Source organism: Lynx canadensis, chromosome D3 (genome assembly GCF_007474595.2).
Source record: "Lynx canadensis isolate LIC74 chromosome D3, mLynCan4.pri.v2, whole genome shotgun sequence".
Taxonomy (NCBI): domain Eukaryota; kingdom Metazoa; phylum Chordata; class Mammalia; order Carnivora; family Felidae; genus Lynx; species Lynx canadensis.
Genome location: NC_044314.2, coordinates 50,518,878 through 50,537,798, shown reverse-complemented (window position 1 = coordinate 50,537,798; position 18,921 = coordinate 50,518,878). Strand labels below are relative to the sequence as shown.

At 39.3% G+C, this 18,921-nt stretch overlaps 1 protein-coding gene across 3 annotated transcripts in view; it reads right to left on the bottom strand.

The window, feature by feature from the left end:
• Positions 1 to 3,023, bottom strand: part of ROCK1 (Rho associated coiled-coil containing protein kinase 1) — a 160,365-nt gene extending 157,342 nt beyond the window's left edge. Inside the window, exon 1 of one of the 3 annotated variants that reach the window (XM_030336457.2) lies at positions 2,024 to 3,023. In XM_030336457.2, coding sequence (XP_030192317.1) covers positions 2,024 to 2,116 — 93 coding nt within the window. In that variant the 5' untranslated portion in view covers positions 2,117 to 3,023. The remainder of the gene's footprint in view (positions 1 to 2,023) is intronic. The other 2 variants (XM_030336456.2, XM_030336458.1) reach the window with 2 other exon arrangements.
• Between the last annotated feature and the right edge of the window lie 15,898 nt (positions 3,024 to 18,921).

Below are 18,921 nucleotides of genomic sequence, written 5' to 3'. Positions count from 1 at the left end.
TCCACCTAAATCCTATCCACTCATCATAAAGCATACTCTGGCCCTCTCAACACACAGTGATTTCTTCCTTTCAATAACCAAGAGCTTGTGTTACCTGTACCAATTATTTGAAATCCATCACACATTTTTTTCAATTTTTAAAGTGTTCTGTTTTGTTTCTGTATATGTATGTGAGTTTAGGTCTTGGTTTTCCTAAATAGATTGAATTTTCAAGTAAAGAATCCATGACCTCTACTTCTTTGTATCTTCCCACATTTCAATAAATCTGTGAGGTTCCCCTAAATGAAACTGAGGCAAGAGGCTATAAGACAACGACAACAAAAAAAGCTACTAAACCCTCCCTATACTACTGTTTCATGGAATAAGGAGACCAAAAAGCAAAATAGAATCAAAGATACGTGGAAATTGGGTAAAATATTAAAAGAAAATTTGGACTTCTTAAAAGAGACAGAAACTCCTAGTAGAAAGATGTGTTGTTCTAATTTCTTCCACTTCTCTCATTCAATAAAATGTTTTAAACTGTATTAAGTATCCACCATCCTGTTTCTCAATATGAAGAGCATCCATAACGTGGGTGAGACATTTCAAAAACATAAACCACAAGACTTTCATTTCACAGTCAAGGATGCTTAGAGTAATTCTGAAAACTTTGGGGAGAAACTTTCTTGTAAAACAGTACACGTTTAAAAATCTGCACAGGTATTTAGAGTAACTAAAATGCATGTTAATTTTAAATGATCTACATAATTTTCCTGATTCATGAGATTTTTAAATATGATTTCTCTGAATGGCATTATTTTGTTCAGCTAATCTTAATCCCAAATATGGTACATATCTAACATTAATTCTCTGAGGAGGCTGTAAATAACTATCCATATAGATATACTCCCTGAAACTTTAGAGATTATGTGTTTTTGTTTGGACTAAAACAGAATTATAAATAACTTCTAGTTGTTCAGCAAAGTAAAAGAAGAAATTTGCAGAGTTTGCAACTATTAGTATCAGGGAAAATGGACAAAACTTAAAAATTCTACCTACAGATAACTGTCTATGTTATCAACTACTGAGAAATCTTTAAAATTTTGCCTTTTATTGCATAAAAACTTATTCAGAATGTTTTTTTTTTATTTTATTTTTTATTTTTTTTTCTTAAGTTTATTTATTTTTGAGACAGAGAGAGACAGAGCATGAACGGGGGAGGGGCAGAGAGAGAGGGAGACACAGAATCGGAAACAGGCTCCAGGCTCTGAGCTGTCAGCACAGAGCCCGACGCGGGGCTCGAACTCACGGACCGCGAGATCGTGACCTGGCTGAAGCCGGACGCTCAACCGACTGCGCCACCCAGGCGCCCCCAGAATGTTTTAAAAGTGGCAGTGGTTAAGCACACCACCATCAAAAAAGGCAGTTATAATATCTGTGCGATACTTTTGTAATAAACAATATTGTAAAAGAGTTAATATTGTGATGACCTATCATCAGTTACCTTAGGTTTTTACACTTCATAGTCCATCAAAAAGTTCCTCCAGATTCAAGTCACCTATGACATTTTGGCTCAAAAATCACTTCCTCAATATCGATTCTCCATTCAAGTCTAAAAACTAAACCCTTAAGGAGCTAAATCGCTCTAAGTGGAAAGTAGTCTTTCCATCATTACTGTCAAACCAATCAAAAAGATTAATACTACTAAGATCATCATTCAACAAACTATATACGCAATAACTGACGTGGTAACTTTTTATGTGATGCCTGAAATAGAGGTTTATAAGTATCTTTTGGATAATGATGAACTGAGTCAGACCTAAGAGTTCAGAGAGTAGTTAGCACAGAGCCAGTCCGATGATAAATAAGGACACGGGAGATTTTAGTAGTGCTCCAAAGGCTCTTCAGGAAAAACGGCAGATTTTGATGTTTTCCAAGATTATGCACACCTGAAACTTTCTTTTGCAAATAACTAGACTGAATGCAAGAGGAAGGCAAATATATACAGAACCCCAGACAAGCAAAAGACAACAGTGCTACTCACCAGCAAACAATCCGAATTCACTTCCGATTTGGGATCCCGCAGCAGGTTGTCGATTTTTTCAAACCGAGTCTCAAAACTGTCCCCAGTCGACATGTTGCTGCTACTGTGACAATACCTTCGTACCAGCAGCACCAGCAGCGGAAAGCAATTTCAACCAACTTCCTCCAGCGGTGGGTTCGCAGCCGCGGGGCGGAGGAGCCGGAACCTCAGGGTCACCAGGTGCGCCCGGTCCCCTCTCCTTCCCCTCACTGAGGGGATCTCCGCTGTCCAGACCCCGGGCCGGGGGCAACGGCGACCCACAGCCGCTCCGACGCCCAAAGTCGCATCCCACCTGGCAGCCCCTCACGACAGCCGACAGCGCCGTCGCCACCAGCCTTGTCGCTCCGGCGAGGTGCTTCAGCTTAGCGGGCCCCAGCCGCCTTCGCCATGGAGGGTTCCCCGTCCCGAGATGGGTCGGAGGGGAGAGAGAAAGAGAAGCAGGGTGGAGACTCCTTTGGGCAGCAGGGGAGGGAGAAGAGGAAAGGCGAAAATGAAGGGCGGGTGCGGAGCTGTGCCAGCTGCCGCCGCCGCTTGGGCCACGGGCCCGGCCCGCTCCACTCTGAAGTGCTGTAGGCGGTCTAGCCCCGCATCCCCGGCTTTACTTGGCGCGGCCCCGACGCACCGATCCGACTCAGCCAAGAGGTGGTCCCCACGGGATAGCCTCACTCTCCCATTTTGTCCGTCGCTGCTGGGGCTGCTACCGCGGTGTCCGGCGGGGCAGGGCGAGGTCGGTGCCCGATGGAGACTTAGGAGAGGAAGGCTAGAGAGCTCGCGGTGAGGAAGACGAGAGTCGGGTCCCGGCGCTGCTTGATGGGGGAGCTTCTGGGAGGGGCTGCGTCCCTCGCTCCGGAGAGGGCGAGTCGCGGTGGCGAATGCCTGGGGGGGGTGGGGCGAGGGGGGCCGTGAGGGACTAATATGTCCGCCTTCCTGTTCAAACAAACGGAGACCGCCGGCGCGGAGTGCGCATGCGGGGCGCGGACGCTCGGAAGGAGAATCGGCTCGGCGCCGCGCGCGCGCGCACGCCGGCGTCTCCGCCGGGCCGGGCAGGGCCGGGCGGGGCGGAAGGAGGGGCGCGCCCGAGGCCTCTCAGGCGGGCTGGGAGGAGCGGACTGGGTGCGGCGGCCGGCCCCGCCTTCGCCCCGGCAGGCTCTGAGGAGCCCAGCAAAGCTTTGGACCGGTAGAGGAGGTCGGGGCCGGAGGAGGGTGAGCCGGCGGGGTTGCAGCGGACCTCTTGCTGCCTTTGGTCGGGTCCTGGCAGCTGCCTCACTTCTGCTTCCTGTGGGCTGCAACAGCGGTCCGGAGCTTTCTGACAAGAAAGAAAGTGTGCTTGTTATTGTCATTTTGCAAATAGGTTCTTTTTTAAGAAAAGATGCCTTTTCGCCACCAGGCAGCAGCATTTTGGCACCAGCGGAGTAGTGTTGCCCGTATCGTCCCCGCCCTTCGTGAACACCACAAGGTTTAAACCGTGTGCGATTCCATGGGAAAATTACGAAGCAGTCCCATAAGCCGACTGTGTGCGTCAGGGGAGCACCAAAATATTAACTGGATGATATAGTTCAGAGAAGCCAAGTTCACTTTATTTTTTAAAAAATCTCATAGAAAAAAAATCAATGTTTTTAAGTTATTCATACTAGTTCTCCCACACCATTATCATTCCCATTGTATTTCTCTTGATGTGTGATCCTGCCTTTCAATTTCAAAGCGTTCAGTGAAATTTAAAATTGTGATTTTACCAGAACCCCTGTAGAATATGAAAATTATGGGCATTTCCTCTTAAATCAATTGCTTCATTGACTGTGGTGTGAGAGGGTACTTGTTACTCAATCTGCAAAGTAAAGTTCTGCACTGCTGTCAGTGGGAAATGTACTTTAATTTATTTCTAATCTTTAGTTTTGCCCATAGGTCAAATTAAAGATTGCTAGAAATAGAAAATGTGGGTATTTTACCACACGCTGGTAAATACTACAGATGAACCTATTGTCTTTCTATATAAAAAAAAAAACATTGTACAGCATCAGATCGGCCCACCAACTTTCTGCAGTGAGTCAGAGGTTAGGAAAATGTTACATTGTTTGAAAAATATCTATTTTCACTTTATTACATACAAGAAATATTTAGATATAAAAGCCATTGTACAAATCAAGATAGGAAGTAAGGCTTCACAAAAATCATAACAAAGGACAACTAAACAAAATTCAGGTATTTTATTAAATGCTTTTGCAGTGACTTCTTGGCTTCATCCAGTATTTTAAGCTGGTCATGTGAATTAAATTTATTTTTAAGCAGAGGGCTTAAAATAAATCTGGCAGTTGCCCTAAAATAAATTTTCTAAACTCTGCTTGTCCTTTTTTATTACCATTTTTAGGTATTCTTTGGAATTTTGTTGTTTCTCGGAGAACTGTGAGTATTATATTGCTTTCCATTGGACACATGAAAAAGTACGAGTAGCTAAGACAATACATAAGTGGCACTGATAAATATAAGTGGAATTGAAAACCAATCTGGCAAAGCTACTAGAAATATATGTGGGGCCTATATATTTTACTTCCCTATAAGGTTAATCTGATTGTAACCCCTGACTAGTTGTCTTTTACCAGAAGATAGGTGGATTCTATATGTTTTTTTAAAATATAGAAGTCCTCACCTATAACAGGGTGAAATCATATGACATTAAAGTTCCTTTCCAGCTTTAAAATTCTATTGTGTAGGAGTGCCTGGGTGGCTCAGTCAGTTAAGCCTCTGACTCTTGATCTCAGCTCAGGTCATGAGATCGAGCCTTGAGTCAGACTCTGTGCTGAGTGTGGAGGCTGCTTGGGATTTTCTCTCTCTCTCTCTCTCTCTCTCTCTCTCTCTGCCCCTCCCCAACCTCAGAATAAATAAATAAATATTTAAATGAAATAAAACAAAATTCTATTGTGTAATTGTGGCTAATATCTTCAACAGCGTTGTGGATATATTTTTTTTATTTTTTTAATGTTTATTTTTGAGAGAGAGAGAAAGAGAGAGAGACTGAGCATGAGCAGGGGAGGGGCAGAGAGAGAGGGAGACACAGAATCTGAAGCAGCTCCAGGCTCTGAGCTGTCAGTGCAGAGCCCGAAGCAGGGCTCAAACCCACAAGCTGTTAGATCATGACCTGAGCCAAAGTTGGACACTTAGCTGACTGAGCCACCCAAGTACCCTGCGTTGTGGATATTTGAGGTGATCCTTAAAGTATATATTAAGAGGGGCGCCTGGGTGGCTCAGTCAGTTGAGCGTCCGACTTCGGCTCAGGTCATGATCTCACAGTCCGTGAGTTCGAGCCCCGCATCGGGCTCTGTGCTGATAGCTCAGAGCCTGGAGCCTGCTTCAGATTCTGTGTCTCCCTCTCTCTCTGACCCTCCCCCGTTCATGCTCTGTCTCTCTCTGTCTCAAAAATAAATAAACATTAAAAAAATTTTTTTTTAAAAAGGTATATATTAAGATCCTAAGTGCAAATGCAAAATACTGATTTGTATGTATAAGAATATAATATTATACATACTGAGCATTTCCATGTGCTAGGAGTTACTCTATGCATTTTTACATAGAATCTAATTAAAACTTCAAAAGAATTCTGCTATGATTATACCTACATCATAGATGGGGAAACTGAGGTGTAGAAAGATCTGTTACTTGCTCAAGATCGTGACAGATCCAGATTGGAACAGAGGCAGTCAAATTCCAGAGTCCCCATTCTTAACAGCTGAGTATGCTAACACTATCCAATCCTAGTACAATAATAAGTATTTCACAACTGTATTATTTACATTAGCACAGATTTAAATGATTCTATGTAAATAAAATTTGCAGTATGATCATAGTTCCTAGGCAAAAATGTGAAATGATTTCAGCAAGGTTCAGAATAAAAAGGACCCTGACAATGTTCAATAACAGTGGCTTAACTATAGGTTTCTAAACACTGGGTCCAAGAACCAGTGGTACTTCTTGGTGGAGTTTTCCTGACCTGCATGCAACAAAATGAGAATAAAGACATATTATTATAATATGTTTTACAAAGTAAGCACTTCTAATTTAAGACTGTCATTCAGTCTGAAATTCTTTACTATTTTTTTTTAATTAAATGTCCTTTCCTTTAAGAAGCAAGAGTAATAGTAAATGGCACAGTTTTTAGTATTCTTACTTGGAAATTTAAACTTACAGAGTTAGCATCTCTATGGAAACACATAAAGCTAGTTATATCTTAATTTTTCTGTTTTGGGAATTCAAACATCTGGAAACATTTAATTTAGACGAGACTCATGCAGGACCCAATGAAGAGACTGTAGTGCTGAAACAATTTGTGGCATGTTTGGGAGAAATCATGGAAAAATCAGAAAGGTTTGAGTGTAGACTTGTGAATAGTGAAAGGCAGTTAAGTTCAGCATTCTTTTGCTTTTGGTTATTTTGTAGGAAAGAGACTCAGTTTTATGTTTATGGAATTTCTTTCATAAGCATTGATGTGGTAGCTAGCTTCCAAAGATGGTCCTCAGTGAACCATGTCTCCCAGGATGCATGGCCTCCTGGAGTTACCTCCTACACTGAATCTGGGCTGGGGCCTTGTGAGCTGTTCTAACCAACAGAATGCAGCAAAAATGGCATTGTGCCAGTATCAGGCCCAACTTTGAGAGTCTGCCTGGCAACCAACAGTTTAGTGCTCTGGGATAGCCAACTAAACTGAGCTCATCTTGGTGTGAGGAAACCCATGCTAACTAACCACATGAAGAAATCACATGGAGGGCAACAGGAATCCAGCAGACCCTGAAAACAGACTCCAGACTTATGACCCAAGTCAAGCCATTCCATCAGCCCCTAGCCATCTGAAAGGCCCAGATGACACCACATGTAACAGAAACAAGCTAATCCCTCCAACCACTGCCCACACAGTAGAATCATGAAGAAATAATAAAATGATTGCTAATTTCAGCCGTTAAGTTTTGGGGCTGTTTGTCAGCAATAAATAACCAAACAGTTGGGTTTCAGGCAAAGAATCATTCATAAATATGTATATAGATATGTATTTGGAGTACCTTTCATACTTTTTGTATTTCCTACAATACAAGGAAGCTGTCCACAATGAAGTATTGTAAAAGAATGACAATTAACGCATGTTTACTGTTTTCAACAAAACCTTTATTCAAAAGAAATGTAGGGGCACCTGGGTGGCTCAGTTGGTTATGTCCAACTTTGGCTCAGGTCATGATCTTGCAGTTCGTGAGTCCAAGCCCCACATCAAGCTGTCTGCTGTCAGCGCAGAGCCCATTTGGATCCACTCTCTCCCTCTCTCTCTGCCTCTCCCCAGCCTCTCAAAAATAACTAAACATTAAAAAAAAAAAAAAAAAAGAAATGTAAAGGTTTTTTAAACAAATTAATGAATGCTTCTGGATTTTAAAAAGTATTATGAAGTTATATTCCCATATAAATACATTTTTACATGTATTTTTATATTTTCTCAATTTAGTGCGTAATCATGTCTTATGCTGTCTAAAAAATGTACTAATAATCAGGTACATAGTGTAAATTGCATATCAATTATAATTCAGTACCGTAAATTGCAAGTAATTTCAAAAATGCATACCACAAATGTGTTAAGAATGTGATGTGGCTAAGTTCCTATAGAAACTTTAGCTAAAATTTCCAAACAAGTTTGATACTTACTATATTTAATACAACTTTCCAAAATAGCATTAAAATTTTCTTTAATGTAAAATGATTTCACTTGATTCTGAACTACTTTAATAAACAGAAAGTTGTAAAAATTTAGGTTCAGTTTTAAGAACTTGGTTTTATATGCTTAATATTTACCCCAAAGTAGTTTATATGTCCATATTTCTCTACATCTGAGAAGTGAATCAGGAAGAATATGTTCCTTTGCCTAAGGGTACTCTTTATGAGATCAGCCAAACTATTCTTTTCTTTCCACAGGACATTCAGGCTTGGGAGTCAGTGTAGTTTGACATTTTTAAATCCACTACAGCCTTGGTGCAGCCTAGGCAGAGTTGGGAATTCCAGCATCTATTGAGATAAAATCAAGGAAAAGTGTAGGGCCAGCCGTGAGCACAGAGTGCTTTAAGGGCTTCTCCTGACTCACCCTGAATGCCTTCCTCCAACATCTGTTTTTTATTTCCTAGAAGCTCTGTTCCATTCAACTGCAAATATACTTGCATTGACCCTAGAAACAGAATGCAGAAATAGAAAGAAACAGATTTCTGTAAAACAATTACTTTCCTGCTCTGCGTCATTGCCATCTTGGGGACCCTACTGATACCACACTCACGAGCTCAAGCATGCAAATAACTGATAGTACAATTTTTTCCAAGGACGGGGACTGTTACATTTGTGGAACCCCTGAGATGTTGGTGCATGACCACAGTAAGAGAGGGAAGCTTAGATCAAGGAGATAATAACAGATACATACAGATGGTCACATACTCTTTCTCATTTTTTGCAACAGCCTTCCATCCAAATTTCACCCTCCTACCCAGCACCACTCCACTGAGTCCGTAGACTTAAGTGTGCTTTCTGACCCACTGCTTTTTAGGTTCTTATATCTTCCTCTTTGGTGCCCTTAAATTGGAGAATTGCCTTTTTTGGCATCAATAGGCTCATCATCCCATATTTACTTCCCTTTTTTATTTGTCACAATTTTTATCACTCCTCTTCAGTCTCAACTTTGACTTCCATACCAAACACCTAGAAAGAGAAAAATGTCTTTCTGACATTTCACTATTTTTATCTCTCTTCCGTCATTTCAAGCCCTCCTGAAATATAACATTTTCCCTAAAATCTCTGTAACTGGAATAGAGGCACTGATTCTTCATACCCACCCATCAACATATAAATATTACCCATATACACTCTATATATGCCCTTTACCCCCCACCCCTTCTTTTGCAGACAGTATAAATATTCTGCTAGTTGAATTTATACATTTGTTTTGGTTTATGTGCTCTTGTCATTGCTGCTTTATTCATTCCCTAGGGCATAGGCTAGGACTTTAAAAGCAACAATCATACTTTTCATTATAAAAATAGTACATACTTATTTTTAAAATTTTGGAAAATATGAAAAAATAAAATAGAACAAAAGAATTGAGAAACTCTGAGGAACCAATGATACTCTCTAGTCTTTCCAGGCCAAAATGGTTCTCATCTCTGCTTCTTGTCGGTCTATTTTATTCTTTTTCCTCTGTCCATGAACTGATTTTTTCTACTTCTCCTGGTACCTAAGCCAAATATAGCAACTTCAGCATCATACACATACAGTGAATTTAAGTACTTACAGGGGTCAAGAAGGAGTTCTTATTCCAATCCATATTCTATAAATTTTACATAATTATTTTTTGGATAGTTAATACTTGCATATGACATATAAATCCAAAAGATACAACATGGTACATAATGAAAAGTAATTCTTCCTCCCACCTCTGTCCAGAAGCCACTAGTTCCTTAACACAAAAGGGAACAGCTGTTCAGTTTCTTGTATTCTTTCCATAGGTACACAATCATATTTGTTATATAGACTTTTCTCTGCCTTGCTTCCCACCCACCCCCCCCCACCGCCCCATCTTGACAATGTGCCTTAGATTTTGTTCTGTATCAGTAAATATAAAACTCATTCTTTTTAACTACTGTAGAGTAGTTCACTTGTTACATGCACAACAATTTATTTAACTAGTACCTTACTAATAGACATTTAAGTTGGTACCAATCTTTTGCTATTACAAACAATGCTGCAATTAATACTTTCATACACAAGTCCCTCCTATTTATTTTGATTCTTCTTTCAGTTATATGGTCTCTACAATATTTTTTTTAAAAGAAAGTCTCATAGGTACCATGGCTTTCATTCATTTTTTCTTTTTTAAATTTCCTACTTAGTCAAGGTCTTTGCTTCCTATATTTTTCTATATAATCTTGAACTTATTTTTCCTTTTGCTTCTGCAGTGATTTGGATTTTGGAATAAAGATTTCTGATTTTTAGTCTACTAATAGTTATCTTTAAACATAATGCTGAGTATGCATTTTTATGATTACAAATTTTAAGAATAAAACTAACTTTTGAGAACTTCCTATTTGCACAGGAAACTTGGCACATTTTCTGCCCAACTTTATCTTTCTGCCTTCTCTTCTGAAAATACTACAATCCTTTTTTTCAAGTTTGACAATATTATCTTCAGGTTTGTAACTACATTATAACAATTTGATTTATTTCTGTATGTTTGACTTCTATATTTGTTTCCAGTCCTTGTAGAGAATCTGTTTTCTTGCATTTTAATTTTTACTAATTTTTGAGTGGTCTAAAGTAAAACCTTAAATAATTTTAAAATGAAGAATACTTAGGTGAGATCTAGCATATCTCTAACAATGTCTGTTGTTCCTCACACATCAGTGAAAACATGGATAGGCAGTTTTTTGGGTCCACAAATTTTTGCGTTAAAAATAATTAGATTTACTCTTTTAGACTTTTTTAGACTTAGTGCTACTGAGGAAATTAGAAGACCAACCTGTGTCTTGCTGCTCTACTGGCAGCATTTTCTTACTTAGCTCTTGTAGGATTCCTGAAATTCAAAACCTTCACTGGGATAATTCTAGAGGTGGATCTCTTGTCATAATTTTATTTTTCCTGAAAAAGAGAACACCTTAAAAGACTCAGGTCTTTCTTTACCCAAGTAAAGTAAAATTTTTGTCTAAGTTTACTGCACATGCTCCGTTTATCTTATTTTCTTCTTTTGGAACAACTCTTGGTAATTAGGATCTCATCTTTGTCCTCACCTCTATTTCTTTGGTCTTCTACATTCTGGGAAAGCTTCTCAAGTTTTTATTCTGAAACACTGATTTGATTTTCTGCACCAAGAAGTCGGCTATATACTGATTCCAGAATGGATTCTATTTGAGTTGCTGCATTTCTAAATTTTGGGTTCCTTGAAGCCTTTTCTAGTTTGTTTTCTTCTCACCCTAATCTGTTTTTATTTCAATTTGGCCTGCTCTATTTTTTAATAGCCTGTATTTCATAGACACAGATTTTTTTTAAGACATAACTTATATCTATAATGGACAAACATTGTGTGTACAACTCAATAGAGTTTACATAAAATGCACTCATGTGAACAATACTCAAATCAACTATAGAATACTTTCAACACTCCCAACTGTTTCCTCATTCTCCCTATCCATAAATCCCTCACCAAGGTTAATTAATATTCTGATTTCGATCACCATAGACTAATTCTATTACCATTAGGTTAGGTTATGTGTTGGGGCACCTGGGTGGCTCGATCAGTTAAGCAACTGACTTAATTTCAGCTCAGGTCATGATCTCATGATTTGTGGGATTGAGCCCCACATCAGGCTCTGCACTGAAAGCATGGAGCCTACTTGGGATTCTCTCTCTCTCTCTTTTTCTGTCCCTCCCCCACTCATGCTCTCTCTCTTAAAATAAATAGATAAAACTTATAAAAAAAGGATTAGGTTACATGTTTTAGAATTTCACAGGAATGGAATCATATAGTACATACTTTTTTGTGACTGACTTCTTTAGTTTTATACATTTTGTGACATTTTTTATTGTAGTAAAATATATATAACATAAAATTTCACATTTTAATCTTAAAAATTTTTTTTAAATGTTTGTTTATTTTAAGAGAGAGAGAGCAGGGGAGGGGCAGAGAGAGAGGAGAAGAGAGAAAATCCCAAGCCCAGATTTGGGGCTCAGTCCCACAAACTGAAAGATCATGACCTGAGCCAAAATTAAGAGTTGGACACTTAACTGACTGAGCCACCCAGGCACCCCCCATTTTAACCATTTTTAGGTGTACAGTAAAATGATATTAAGTATACTCACATTGTTGTGCAACCATCCATCCATCTCCAGAACTTTCCATCTTTTCAAATTGAAATTCTATATCCATTAAACAACCACTTCCCATTCCCTCATCCTCTGAGCCCCTAGAAACCATTATTCTACATTTTGTCTCTGTGAATTTAACTATTCTAGGTACCTCATACAAGTGGAATCATGTAACATCAGTTCTTTTGTGTCTGACTTATTTCACTTCACATAATGTCTTCATCTATATTGTACCATATGTAAGAATATCATTCCTTTTTAAGGCTAAATATTTCATTATACATATATACTCATATACATATATATTCATTTTGTTTATCTATTCATTCTCAATGGACATTTTTTTTAAAGCTTTCTAATATTTTTTCCTGTTCCTGTGGTAAATCAGTAGTAGATGAAGATGAAAACCTTTTAAAACCTCTTAGATTATTTCTCTTGTCTTGCATGCAAAAATGTATTCCATGGGGGGGGGGGGTGCCAGGGTGGCTCAGTTGGTTAAGCGTCCGACTTCGGCTCAGGTCATGATCTCGCAGTCCATGAGTTCAAGCCCTGTGTCAGGCTCTGTGCTGACAACTCAGAGCCTGGAGCCTGTTTCAGATTCTGTATCTCACTCTTTCTCTCTCCTCCCCTGCTCATGCTCTGTCTCTCTCTTCTCAAAAATAAATAAACGTTAAAAAAAATTTTTTTTAAATGTATTCCATAGGTCCCACTCCTTTCACAATTTTCTCAACTTGGAGGTGGGAAAAAAATATCTAGGCCCAGAGTTTGAAAAAAGATAAGGTAAGGAGTTTTGCTGTTTACTTCCCTCATCTAACTTAGGTACTGATTGACTCTTCTTCTCTAATAGTCTGTGATTCAATATGCACAGGCCTATTCCAGTTTTTATTGCTTAACAGGCATTTATCTTGTGTGTTTCCTCTGAAATGAGATAGAATCACTTCCTGATTCTCTATTAGAAAGAGGATGTTTAACATAGAGAATTTAACTGTATTGACTCCTCTTTAATGACATTGAGTGGTGAATGTCAGGTCCTCTACCTGACCTGAAATTCTTTACTTTTGAGAGGATTAAATATACCAAGATATTGATTCTCTTTATCCTAGCTTTACTCTGTGCTAGGGATTATAGAAACTGAATTAATTAAGAGAGACACTTATGAAAGGAAGGGACTCTGTTCAGAAGTCTGTTTCCACACAGTGAAGGCCATGGCTGCCTATCTTTCTCATCAGTGAAGCTCTGTGTTCCCAAACTATGGGCAGTAGTGAGGGGAATCATGGGGAAGTATGACACAGAATTCTTTCTACCTATTTTCTGGCTGTTCTTTCCTTCAAAAGATGCTGTGTGCTTGAGATATCAATTCTGTTTCTTAATTTGGCACTATTGAAAATTTAATAATAGGAATATTTCCAGAAATGTCTTTTATGATTGACTTTTAGTCTTTGGGAGTTTGTTGTGCATTTTCATCTTTTGGTACTACTTAGTGAATATTTAATAGAAAGTTGGGAGAAGAGCTATTAAATGCTATTATTACTCAGCCATTTTCCTAACCCTGAGGTGTGGGTCCATGATTGTTTGACTTACTTTATATAACCTGGGTATTATAAGACACCCGAGGAAGAGTATCTTCCCCTACTGGCCTGGTACCTTAAATGCAAGTATTAAAACAATTTGTGTTAAGTATTTGCCATTCTCAAGATTCTCATGAAACACAAATATTCTCCAAAGGGATAAAATAGGTCAGTATCATCTTGGTTTGATAACTTTAAGTTGTCAACCAAAGCTAGTTTGCTATGGCAGGGTGGGAGAAAAGCACAAAAGCTAATGACAGCTAAAGTATTTTCTAGGATTCAGACCACAACTTTAAATTAGGGAAGCAGAAACACTTTACCATGGAGCCCTCCCTAGTGCCCCAGGCAATCCCTGACAAGTCCTCAGTACTTCCTATCTAGAGGAGCATCAGAGAAGAGTTGGAAAGCACCATTACCTATGGCCAACTGCTAATCAGTCCCAGGATCTTTACCACAAACTGGTGGCTTTCTATGATTCTTTTTTTGCTTTTTACCAATGTAAATCTTAGTTGTTATGACATGTTATGACACAGTCTAATATGAAAAACAGATAAAAGTGTACTGCTCTAATTGAAGCAGGGAGTGGTTTCAGAGAGTATACCCTCTCCCCACTACTTTGGCCTTGAACAGGCTCTATGGAATGCCTAAAGCTCTGAATAGCACAATTTCTAAATCACTATCCTAGACATCACTAAAGGATGTTTGTGCAAACTACCCACTGAAGAAGAGTATGAGAAAGGGCATCAAGATGTCTCAGCATAACTAGAATGCTTGAATTCTGATTTGGTCAGTTATTTTAAGAATATACTTGATTGGTGTTGTCTATACTTAGCACCCTTACCCTCTTCCTACCCCAGGCAACTATTGAGGGAGTTCCATTGGGCTGTGTGATCTCCAAGACCTTACTCTTCCATTATATTAATTTTATATATCATTACAAACATCCTAAAGAAATGTATTTCTTACATCTACTCTCAAAATGTGGCTTCCAATTCTGACCAAATGAGACTGCACCCACTGTGGCCTATCTCTCTGATTACAACTAAAAAGCTCTGGACAAAATACACAAAAACAATGACCTGAGGACTCTTTTAAAAAAAATTTTTTTGGGGGGGCGCCTGGGTGGCGCAGTCGGTTGGGCGTCCGACTTCAGCCAGGTCACGATCTCGCGGTCCGTGAGTTCGAGCCCCGCGTCAGGCTCTGGGCTGATGGCTCAGAGCCCGGAGCCTGTTTCCGATTCTGTGTCTCCCTCTCTCTCTGCCCCTCCCCCGTTCATGCTCTGTCTCTCTCTGTCCCAAAAATAAGTAAACGTTGAAAAAAATAAATAAAAAAAAAAATTTTTTTTTTAAATGTTTATTATATTTTTGAAGGAGAGAGAGACAGAGTGTGAGTGGGGGAGGAGCACAGAGAGAGGGAGACACAGAATTGGAAGCAGGCTCCGGGCTCTGAGCCGTCAGCACAGAGCCAGACGCGGGGCTACCCACGAACTATGAGATCATGATCTGAGCCGAAGTCGGACGTTCAACCAACTGAGCCACCCAGGCGCCCCATGAGGACTCTTAAACATAAATGGAAATCAGGCAGATTGTGAAGTGGAGTCAAAACTTGAGAAGCAACACATTTGAGAATGAGTTTTCTGTTCCCTCCCCACCTTTTCTTTCTTTTGTCTTTTCAAAAATTTTTTTACTATTAATTTATTTTTGAGAGAGAGAAAGACAGAGTGAGAGCAGGGGAGGGACAGAGAGTGGGACACAGAATCTGAAGCAGGCTCCAGGATCTGAGCAGTCAGCACAGAGCCCAATGTGGGGCTCAAACTCATAGACCTCGAGATCATGACCTGAGCCAAAGTTGAAGGCTTAACCAACTGAACCACCCATGTGCCCCTTCCCCCCACCCTTTTTCCAGTGGCTTTGTCCCAAGGGTGGGCCCCATGTGCAGAAATGCTCAGCAGCCGTGATATAAGCAGTTAAACCTCTAAAAAGAAATCTCTCCTTTCTGCACAAAAGAACTGGGAAAAGGGGTCTCTGTGGGGGCAGAAAGCATAGGAGGAAACCTGGAAAGAGGTGAAGTGAAGAGGATGCCTTACTACTGTGTAAAAAACTATACCGGATTCTAGTTTATTCTTGAGCTGCATATGCATAGGACAGACCCAAGTCTGCATAGCAAAGCTTTGAGAATTGAACTAAGAATTAAACCACCAACCAGAGATCAAAGAGAAATAAAGGGAGTCCACCGACACTGAACATCTGCACAGTCATTTCGGGCTGCTGTATGTCTTTATTACCTCAAGGGCACGTAGGGATGAGGCCCAGTGACCCTGCAATGATTTATAGACCAATCTCCTCTCTCAACAAGGACAACAATGGAGGTGATCAGGTAGGAGAATGGCTGCAATGAGAGCTCGGGAGAAATTAGTCCAAGGCCAGTGAATGAACTGTATCTTGGTGTGTAGATCGCATATGTAAATGACAAAGAATATCTCAGCACAGACCATCTCAACCACCAACAGAGAAGAGTATCCTGGCGTTGAGATGCTGAGCCAGATTAGAATCACCTGGCGCAATATAATCTCAGCAAACAGTAGAATTCCCTTTCTAGTGCACAAGAAGTTGGTGCAGGCAGCCCAGCAGCCATGGGCTGAGAGACGCTCAGACTCCAGCATGGGGAAGTCTGGAGTTCCTGGGGGCATGAAGGATCTGCATTCTTGATGGAGAGTTCTGAGCAAGACGTTGCACACCCTAGTCGTTTGCCTGCTGTCTAGAAAGTGATTTTAAAAATTTATAGTCTGAAGCTAACTGGATTGACCACTTGCTAAAACTTTGATGATAATGATATGATGATGATGATGAATGATGATGATATCCCTTAGAGTATTTTAACAGTATTCATATCTACACAATTTAATATTTAAAAAGTTCAGAATACATTCCAAAATTACCTGATAAGCAAAGAACTAAGAAATGTGACCAATTCTTCAGGGAAAGACAATGAACAGGTGCAAACCCTAAGATGACACAGATGCTGAAATTATAAGACAAAGACTTTAAAACAAGAGATACTAAAATAAGCTCCGTGAAGTAAAGGTAAACACACATTAAATAAAATTTTTGAAAGGTAAAGTTCTCAGCAAAAAAATTAAATTACAAAAAAAGAACAAAACAGTTTTAAAACATACAATCTTTGAAATTTAAATTTTACTGGTTGAGCTCAAAAGCAGAAGGAAGATGACAGAGAAAAGAGTGGACTTAAAGATAGATTCTGAAGAACAAAGAGAAAAAAATGGAATTGAATTTCAGGGAGTCATGGGACTATATCAAAAGTCTCACATTTGTATCTGTCTTTCTCTGTATGACTTATTTCACTTAGCATAACGCTCTCCCATTCCATCCACGTTGCTACAAAAGGCCATATATCATTCTTTCTCATTGCCAAGTAGTATTCTATTGTGTATATAAACCACAATTTCTTTATCCATTCATCAGTTTATGGACATGTAGGCTCTTTCCATAATTTGGCTATTGTTGAAAGTGCTGCTATAAACATGGGGGTATAAGTGCCCTTATGCATCAGCACTCCTGTATCCCTTGGGTAAATTCCTAGCAGTGTTATTGCTGGGCCATAGGGTAGATCTATTTTTAATTTTTTGAGGAACCTCCACGCTGTTTTCCAGAGTGGCTGCACCAGTTTGTATTCCCACCAACAGTACAAGAGGGTACCTATTTTTCCACATCCTCTCCAGCGTCTGTAGTCTCCTGATTTGTTCATTTTAGCCACTCTGACTGGTGTGAGGTGATATCTCAGTGTGGTTTTGATTTGTATTTCCCTGATGAGGAGAGACATTGAGCATCTTTTCATGTGCCTGTTGGCCATCTCAGAAGACCATGGGGGAGGGGAAGGGGAAAAAAAAGTTAGAGAGGGAGACAGCCAAACCATAAGAGACTCTTAAAAACTGAGAATAAACTGAGGGTTGATGGGGGGTGGGAGGTAGGGGGGTGGGATGGGGGGGTGGGTGATGGGCATTGAGGAGGCCATCTGTTAGGATGAGCACAGGGTGTTGTATGGAAACCAATTTGACAATAAATCTCATATTTTAAAAAAAGTCTCACATTTGTAACAATGGAGTCCTATAAAGAAATTGGTGCAGAAAAAAAAAGTGAGGAACCAAAGGCTGAAAAGTTCCTAAATTTGGTGAGAGACATTAACTTGCATATTCAAGAAGTTTAGTTAACAAAAACAGAATAAACTCAAGGAAAACCACCACCAGACATATTATAATCAAACTTCTGAAAGCTAAATATATACAGAAAAAATCTTAAAAGCAGCTAAGGAAAAATGACATATCACATATAGGAGAACAATGATGTTAACAATGATGGTAGACTTCTCATCAGAAACCATGGAGGCCAAAAGACAATAGAATGACATTTTTAAAATGATAGGAAAAAATCGTTAACCCAGCATTCTACATTCAGCAAAATATCCTTCAGAAATGAAGGAGACATAATGATATTCTCAGAAGAAGATAAACAAAGTTAGAGAACACATGACCAACTAAAAGAAATGTTAAAGGAAGTTCTTCAGACTGAAGGAAAATAATACCAGGTGAAAACTGGACTTTAGGAATGAAAGAAGAATAAAAACAGTAATATCTGGGTAAACATAGAAGACCATTTTTTAAAAAGTTCCTTAAAATATGTGTAATTATTGAAAGAAAAGTTTTCATGTCTGATGGGGTTCTAAATGCATGTTAATTTAGAACAGCGACAACTATGCAATAAAGGGGAGAGATTAAGGGATTTATGTGGTTGTAAATTTCTCATATTACTTAAAATTAAAACATTACTTAAGAAGACTCTGAAATGTTAAGTATTTCTACTCTACTATCGAGAGCAGTGGTTCTCAACTTGCAATAGTTTTGCCCATCAGGGGACAATTGGCAGTTTGGAGACAGCCATCACTGGGGGAAATGTGTAACTGGCATCTGGTGGGTAGAGGCCAGAAATGTTGCTAAACGTCCTACAGTGCACAGAACAGCTGTACAGAACAAAGAATTATCTGGTCCAAAATATCAATAGTATTATTGTTGAGAAACTCTTCCCTAGAAAAAAACAGAAAAAGAGAGAGATAGAAATGGAGACAGAGAGAATAACAAAATATAATACATAAAGTAGAGTGTAATACTCAAACTATTTAAACTATCCAAAAGAAAGCAGAAAAGAGGGGAAAGGGGAACAAAATATACATAGCAAAATAGTAAACCTAAAATCAACCACACCAATAATTATATTGAATGTAAATAGTAAACACACCAATTAAAAGATCAAAGTAGTCCTAGTGGATTAAAAAAAACAACTACATGTTCATCTCAAGAAACCCGGTTTAAATATAAAAACTTAGATAGGTCTGGGGTGCCTTGATGGCTCAGTC